Source organism: Gavialis gangeticus, unplaced genomic scaffold (genome assembly GCF_001723915.1).
Source record: "Gavialis gangeticus isolate Ggan-Ray unplaced genomic scaffold, GavGan_comp1, whole genome shotgun sequence".
Taxonomy (NCBI): Eukaryota; Metazoa; Chordata; order Crocodylia; family Gavialidae; genus Gavialis; species Gavialis gangeticus.
In genome coordinates this window covers 3961297-3969959 of record NW_017729006.1, presented here as the reverse complement: position 1 = coordinate 3969959, position 8663 = coordinate 3961297, and the positions used below count along the sequence as shown (strand labels likewise).

The window sequence follows — 8663 nt, the reverse complement described above, 5'->3', positions numbered from 1 at the left end:
GGCCAGAGCTGCAGCCCAGCTACTGCTTCCTCTCCCCAGTGGTGACCCAGCCCAACCCTGCATAGTCCGAGCAGCATGGCACGGCATGGGGAAAGCCTGCCCAGCAGCTGCTTTCCTGGGCTTACCTGCAGGGCAGGGCCCTTTCTAGTCCCATGCAGGAGACAGAAGCTGGCCCAGACCCTGTTTTCCCTCACCGGCGCCACAGGTTCCGGCCCAGCACCCCTGCCCCTCTCAAGCTGCAAACATAGCCGGGGCAGGGCGAGGCCAGCTGGGTCAGGCTGATGTCAGGGTTGGTTGCCTCGCAACCAGAACTCAAAGAAACAGCCTGAGGTGCTGCAGCCGGCAGCTGGTGCTGCCAGAGTCTTTTAGAGAGACAGCCGCCATTACGTGGGTTTTGAAGGGGCGCCATGGGACGGAGGGAAGTGTTTGGCGGGCCGGATCTGGCCCACAGGCCATATTTTATCCACCCCTGATCTAGCCTGTGGGGTTCCCCACAGGTCAGGAAATTTGGTGGCCAGGGAAGCAGTAGCAGTTAATACTGCTGCCCCTCCCCAACTGCCAAATTCTCAGGTGGCAGGTTTGGGCCCAAGCCATACCCACTTTCCCCTGCATGGCTAGCCTGGAGCCTGACCCTGTGCCCTTCCTCCCTGCAGCCAGATCAAGTCCAGACCATGCCCCCTTCCCACTCTGTGTGGCCAAATCAGGTCCATCAGCAGGATCCAACCTTCGGACAGACCAGGCACCATCATTCTGGCCTTTGGGGCAAAAAGGTTGAGTGCCACTGGTCTAAACCGTCTCCATGGGACTTTGACTGTCACCATGAAAGGACGTCTTGTCTATTTGCTCTCACTCTGCATGCACCAAATCCTGGATGTTAGGCAGTGCAGCCCCCTCAGAGCACTTGCACGCTCAGTAAGCACACCCAGGACAAAGCGTGAGAGCAGCTCTGAGCACACTCAAGAATGTTGAAAGGCAGGTATGGTGCATCATTTATAGTTTTTGGCATTGGGGAGTGGGAACAAATGGCTGTGGCATACTTCACAACAGTAGCCCCAGGCATAGCACAGGGGTTCTTGGCCAGCCCTAAATCCTTTCCCCAGCCCAAGACTAAAAGTGTATCTGTGAACATCACCATGAGGCATACTGTGTCCAGTCACTCGCAAAAATGAGGCCCCACAGTTGCCAGGGACAGGTGTTGAGTACATAGCCAGTGCTACTATTAGATTCTCTTTGCACTGTACAGGAAACCCTCGCTATTCGCGGGCTCGGCATTCACGGTTTCAAATATTCATGAATGCCAAACCCGCATCTTAAATACACTTACAGGAACTCCTTGGGATCTCTGTGCTTGCCGCCACCAGGCTCCTGCCACCGCCTCTGGGCTCCCGCCATTGCCAGCGCAGCCGTGCCTTCCCCCTGCCCCAGATGCCAGGGGCATTGCGTTCATGAATGCAGACAACGCTCATGAACACAGTGCCATATTCGCGGATTTCGCCATTCTCAGGGATCTCCAGAATGTATCCCCTGCAAATGGCGAGGGTCGCCTGTAAACTTCTTGTGCCAGGCAGCACTGTCCTCAAGCATGCTGTGGGCTGACTCCTAAACCAAAAGCAGCCAAGTTTCCTTCCATGGGTAGGCTAATTAGGATGGGTACAGGCTAACTGGCACTGTCAATCTGTGCTACTTAGTTTACCTGAAGTACCACATGAACAAAACTACACTACCTCCAGTTTAGGAGGCAGCTTGTGCAGAGCAGCATGTTGTGCTTTAGGGACTACTGCTGGGTGCAGTTAGCTTATTCATGTAGAGATGGCCTTGGGCTCTCCTCCTTAGGTATTCTTATTGGCACACACTCAGGAGTACTCCAATATGGCTACAGTGCCTTACTTCCAGGATTTAGCATATGGAAAGTGGAAGTTAGTGTCTGGGCATGCCTCATGGCGACATTCCTGTGTGTAGCACGGAGGTAGCACCCCCCTTACCCATCCTTAGTTACACTACTGGCAGTAGTCAATGCAGAAGATAGAGTGGCACCTTAGAGACTATTGGTTCAGAGAGGCATGAGCTTTCACAGGCAACAATCTACTTTGTCAGATGCTTTGGAAGGATTGGCAGAAAGTGGAGCCCAATATATTCCAGTTTTCTGGTATCCCACGAGGTACTGATTAGAAAGCTGGAAGATATTGGGCTCAGCTGCGGGACCATCAAATGGGTGCAAAACTGGTTGCAGGGTAAGACAGAGAGTCCAAGCAAATGTGTCGGTGTCATCCTGGTGAGATGTGGGCAGTGGTGTACCCCAGGGGTCGGTACTTGGCCCAGTGCTGTTCAATATCTTCATCAACGACCTGGATGAGGGGGTGAAAATCCCATTGGCCAAGTTTGCGGACGACACCAAGATATGGGGTTGTGCGGACACATCCGCAGATAGGCTGCAGGTACAAGCAGACCTAAACAGGCTGGCACGTTGGGCAGAACAGAACCAGATGAGGATCAACGTAGAGAAATGCAAAGTGCTGCATCCGGGAAGGAAAAACCCTCAGCACGCCTACAGGCTGGGCATCGCTAACCTGACCAGCACTACAAATGAAAGGGATCTGGGGGTAACAATAGACCCAAGCATGAATGTGAGCCAGAAATGCAATCCTGTAGCCGCTTGGACCAATACAACCCTGGCATGCATCAATCGATGCGTCTCCAGTAAATCCAAAGAAGTGATTTTCCTGCTTTACTCAGCATTGGTGCGGCCGCAGCTGAAGTATTGTGTCCAGTTCTGGGCGCCACACTTCAACAAGGACATGCTAAATCTCGAAAGGGTCCGAAGAAGGGCCACCCGCATGATCAGGGACTTGCATGGCAAACCATATGAGGAGAGGCTGAGGGAGCTCAGACTCTTCAGCCTAAAGAAAAGAAGGCTGAGAGGGGGCCTGATTGCAGCTTACTGCTATATCAGAGGTGTACATCAGGGGCTCAGTGAACAACTGTTCACCAGGGCACCCTTGGGGAAAACAAAAAACAACAGCCACAAAATCCTAGAAGATGATTTCAGGCTGAACATCAGGAAAAAACTTCTTTACAACTAGGGTGTCCAGACTATGGAACAAGCTCCCCCCAGAGGTAGTGCAATCATCTACCCTAGAGGTCTTCAAGAGAAAACTGGACAGTCACCTGGCTGGGGTCATCTGACCCCAGATGTCTTTCCTGCTCATACAGGGAGCTGGACCCGATGATCCTTCAGGGTCCCCTCCAGCCCTATGATTCTACGAGAGGGATCTATATGGAAGGAAAAGGAACAGGAGGAGGGCCACTTGTCCCCTCCTCCTGTCTTTGCTAAAGACCTTGTTACAGATTAATTTTAGGCAGCTCCTGGAGCTCTTAACACCTGTTCCCCCCAAGTCCCATGTAAAACAAGGTATGGGGTTGGATCAGGTCCCCATGAGCTGGGGCTTCCTTCCCAGTGCAGGGACAGTAGCTTCCCCAAAAGCATCTTCCCTCACCACTCCCACCTCCCAGCCACCCCGTGAAGCACAACCGGCACCTCCCACGCCACAGCCTATTGAAACATTTGACCTTCTTTAATTTACTTCCTCTTTATTTCTTTTAAAATTTTTTTTACTTCTTTTTATTTTATTCTTCAGTGACTGACTTCCCTCATTTCACCATCCTTCCATGACTCCTGCTTGCTTTCCACCTCCCGTTTCATTTCCCCCGCCATCCCATTCACTCTCCACCTCCCCATTTCATGTGTGTCCCCCACCTACCAAACCCATTCTCACGCACCCCTACCCAGATCACGGATGTGAGCCTGTCCTGGCTCACCAGCCCTCTAGTGGCAAGTCGCATCTGTGCAGGTCTGGGAGAGTCGGAGAAGGTTTTTAGCTTGAAAGTGCAACTGTTCCAGACTTGAGCTAGCACTAAGACCTATCAGCTTCTGAGCAGGTTAGAGTAGTGTGTAACAAGGCCCTAAGAAACTAACACAGCAACACAGCTAACCACCTTTTTATCCTCTGCAGTCAATGATTTTTCTGTTTGCTTATAAGAAAGTAATCCCAATTATAGGCTGGATCTTGTAGAAAAAATACACCTACAAGTTCCCTGGGATCCAGAAATGTGGAAGATTTAGGCAGAAATTATTCTCCCCAAAAGTTGAAGAATGCCTCAGTGCTATCCTCCGCTGCAGAACAGCACTAGGTTCCCTGATTCAGTGCCAAGAGAATGGCATTGATAATGACTGACCCTGCTGAGGGAGTTCATTGGATACCCTCACACAGGAAACATCACTCAGGGAAGATGTTTGAGGGTGGGCACATCATCGTGCTTTTTCCCTGACTGATGGCTCTGTCCCTAAGGTCTTTCAAAGAGAACTGTTTATATCCATTCACGGTCTTCACCTCCTCTGGACCCTTCAGAATAGAGTGAGGTAAATAGCAATAGTTGGCAGTGTTCATAGCTTTCCTTGACCAACTGCAGGACTCACTCAATCAGCCAGGAAAGCATGAAACAGTGGCCAGGCATAAGGATTTAAAAATACAGAGAACCCAGAAACCAGGGAGCTTGTTGCAGCACTACATTGTCTAAAGGAAGCTGCCTACCCTAATTCAGTGGTTGCTGGTGGGAAGTTGCAGTGACATTCCAGCGTAGTTGTTCTGATTCAGAAAATCTGGCCAGACAGACAACCAACTATAATATGCATCCAACATCTACCCTCCTAGTTACAGAGGACCACTTGTGTCACAGTGAAGAGTGTGGCAAAGACGAAGAATTGAAGTGAGGAATAGCTGGGCAGGCCCTTGGCACACGATACAGTCTGAGAAGATTAGACGTTCTGAGCAGCTGAGCCACTTCTTAAACTTTGCACAGCACATACTGGTGTCTGACAGTAGACTGAGAGTACACAGTGGACACGGAGGAATAGGACAGCAGGGTTATCACATAACTGCTGCTGTGGCATAAGGGAAGTGGCAGGCATTTCTTCCTGCTTGAAAGGGCTGCAGTCCCATTGAAGCAATATATTTTTTTTTTTTTTTTTTTATAAAAACCCATGTTTTTTTATTTAGGTTACAGACAATACCACATGGGCTGAACTATTGCTGTGTACTGTCTGCAAAAATAAACCTTTTCTTCCTCTATAGGCTCCTGCCCTAAGTCCAGACACAATGGCAGTCACGGTTGTCAGGGTGGATCAGGCTAACAGTGTTGCTAACCTCCACAAAGGAGACAGAGAAATGGGGGGAAGGCTCAGGCCTCCATGACCCTGCACTGACCACCAGCGCTGACCTGATTAAAGGGCCTCTTCTTTCCTATTAGCCCTGTGACTTCTGCCAGCAGAGTCCTGCTGTGGCATAGCCCCTCTCCCTCACAGGGACAGCCTAGCCCTAGATAATTAAGAAGAATTTTTAATATTGAATTTACTGTTCAGTGCTTATACTGTTTACCTATTGCCTTTCCCTCAGTTTGGGCAACAATAATAAATTGGGCAGTTTCTATTCAGATCCAGTTTCACAGGTGAATGGAACAGTATCACAGTAGGTAACATCTTCAGTTTGACTAAGGCTGTGCCAGATGTTGCAAATGAAAGTGCACATAGTTGCTCATGGCTGATTTAGGGACTAAAGGTGAGTTTATGTGTGAGACCAAGAGAGGGCCAGTGAGATGAACACTTCACTGGTAATTCAGTTCAACCCCTGCAGGACAGCATGAGATAAGCCACCATGTGACAAATGCTAGTCAGGTTGTTCACTGCTCTTCTGGAAGGAGCTGTGATCCTACAGTGAGGAACAAGGCGTAAGTGTAGAACAGAACAGAATGAGGGAACTGCTGCAGCTCCCATCTCCCACAGCTGTATGCTACTGATGGAAGATGTCTTCTGAGGCCAGTACAGGCATCAGTGGCAGCTTGGGGAGCCCATGCTCCATGCAGATTGCATCTTTCACTGGTCTGTCGGGTAGGAGTATCCCATACATCTGGAGGGACTGATCCTTGCCCCCTGTGGTAGAGAGATGGGAGAGAAAATGGGGGGACCATAAGAGAGTAGTTAAGGGATGTAAGGAAGGAGAAGTTTCACATTCGACTGACACAGAGGGAAGCTGACCTGCTGACTAGGATGAGTCGGTTTTCTTATGTATCAGACGCTTTGCACCTGAAGCTGGCAGCACTGCAGAAGTAACTATATATGTCTAGACCATTTTCCCGTGCCGCTAGCTATGTGTTTAAAATTCTTTGTCCACAAAACACTGCTTTTCACCTCTGCTAGCAATGCATCAACTCAACAAGTATTGTACCAGATTAAATTTACTCCATATGGGTGTGAGTTCAAGACTATCACAGAGAAACAGCTACAGTTGCTTCTCATCTTGCCCTGCCTTGTGGGCACTAAGAAAAAGAAGAACCATGCAACATGCCTTAATCCTAAATTCTGCTCCCAATTCCACCAGCATAACATTGCACTCATGTCACTAGTATCAATAGATAGACATTGACTTTAAAGGGAGTCTCAAACTGCAAGATAGAAGAGGAGCTTTTTGGATTTGTTATTCATAATTGTGAATATCTTGTTAAGAAAACAATATGTGTTGTTATGGGACTATAATATATTTTGTAGAATGAAACTGCATGATCATAGATGTCACTCTATTTTTAAAACTAATGATTGAGGCCCCACAAATTGCAGAGTTTCATTATCAATTGTGATCTCTGCAGCTGCCATGTGAAGACCAGATAATCCTTCTGAAAGGCTGCTGCATGGAAATAATGTCCCTCAGAGCAGCAGTGCGTTATGACCCCGAGAGCGAGACATTAACTCTAAATGGGGAGATGGCGGTGACGAGGGGCCAGCTAAAAAACGGAGGTCTTGGCGTAGTGTCTGATGCCATCTTTGACCTGGGCATGTCGCTGTCGTCATTTAACTTGGATGACACTGAGGTCGCCCTTCTTCAGGCTGTGCTGCTCATGTCATCAGGTGAGAACAAAGAGTGTTGGGTACCACCAAGGCTTTATGACCATGTCTGTATACATTTTTGTTCCATGGTATCTGCCACAGGTCTCTCTTTAAAAGTGCCTTTGGTCTTGAAACTTTGCCACACAACATAACAGTCTGAAGTTGGTTGATTGTTGCAAAGGTATTAAGAAACAGCTGCATCTGGACCAATATTCCCTGAATAACTGAAAGATAACACAGTGTCAGTCATCTTTATGGTAAGGTCCTTAAATCTCAAGCTCTTTTGCTGCAGTGCCAGGAGCAGCTATACACAAGGCTGGGTATATGAGTCAGGTGCATTTCAACCTGGCCTTTAATATCACAGCTCTGTTTTGATTTGCCTTTTCAAATTTGTAGCTTGTAGCTTGACAATATTTTGTCTGTTGATTTGGAAGTCATCACTTGGGGATTCTTCTATACCTCACCATGCTGGGGATATCAGTGAGGCTCTGAATTAACTGATGTAGGCACACAGTGATATTCAGTTTGTTTCCCAGAATGTTTCTTTCCTGCTGCCTCAGAGCAAAAGTGTTATAAAAGTATTTTTACAAGCTATGACAGTCCAAAAAAGAGATTCCATTCTTGAGCAATGACCTACCTGGCAAGGCTTTAGTTTTTAGAACACTTTAAATGCTGGGTTCTGCATAATACATAGGGCAAGGATTTACCTTAATTAAGGCTAAAGCTGACAAGTTTTGGCACCTTTCTGAATATTCATATGTATCACAATAGAGCACTTGATATTCCTGATAGAGACATTTGGGTCTCTATTTTCCAATGCCATGATAAATGAAGAATGAATGACCTCTTTAGATTTATTGGAAGGGAAGTACACTGTTTGTTTTAGAGGGATAACTGCCTGTTGAACTGCCAAATTCATTTATTGCAATTCCTGGGGTTTTGCTTCCCATCAGAGGTGGAGGTATTAAGGCTGCAGCTAGCAGGGCAGGAGAAAACTGTTGTTTAGACTTCTGATAAAAGGAGCGTATTATTGTATTACAGTAGGACCTAGTGAGCTCAGCCAGGATCCATTGTGTTAAGCATTACATATACTCATAAGCAGACACTGTATAAACAGCTTATATTCTCAATTGGGGGAAAAAAAACCATGAAGAGCAAGAGACAGGAAGTATTGCTATCTTCATCTTCCCAATAAAAGACTGGTGTACAGAGGGGTTAAGTAACATGATCAAGGTCACACAGGAAGCCTGTATCAGAAACAAGAAGTTGCCCTGATATTCTGCATCTCAGTCCTTTGCCTAACTGTAAAATCATCCTTCCCCTCCTGAATTGTATTAAGAGTATATTAATGCAACTGCATAGCAATATTAATTCTCTTTTTACCTACAGATCGCCCAGGTCTTGTCTGTGTTGAGAGGATAGAAAAATGTCAGGAGAGTTTCCTCCTGGCATTTGAACACTACATTAACTACAGAAAACATCATGTTGCACATTTTTGGCCAAAACTGCTGATGAAAGTGACAGACCTACGAATGATTGGAGCCTGCCATGCCAGCCGTTTCCTGCACATGAAGGTGGAATGCCCCACAGAACTTTTTCCTCCTTTGTTCTTGGAAGTGTTTGAGGATTAGAAAGACTGATGGGGTCCTCAGAATTTCTATCGCACTACTGGCTGTCATTTCATTCCATTGCCTAGCTCTTACCATGTTTGTTTGTTCTCTCTGTTTTG

At 47.3% G+C, this 8663-nt stretch overlaps 1 protein-coding gene across 1 annotated transcript in view; it reads left to right on the top strand.

The window, feature by feature from the left end:
- THRB (thyroid hormone receptor beta) overlaps positions 1-8657 on the top strand; it is a 288958-nt gene extending 280301 nt beyond the window's left edge. Inside the window, exons 7-8 of the mRNA XM_019508763.1 lie at positions 6697-6955; positions 8324-8657. Of these exons, the coding sequence (XP_019364308.1) occupies positions 6697-6955; positions 8324-8565 (501 nt within the window). The 3' untranslated portion in view covers positions 8566-8657. The remainder of the gene's footprint in view (positions 1-6696; positions 6956-8323) is intronic.
- The last annotated feature ends 6 nt before the right edge of the window (positions 8658-8663 follow it).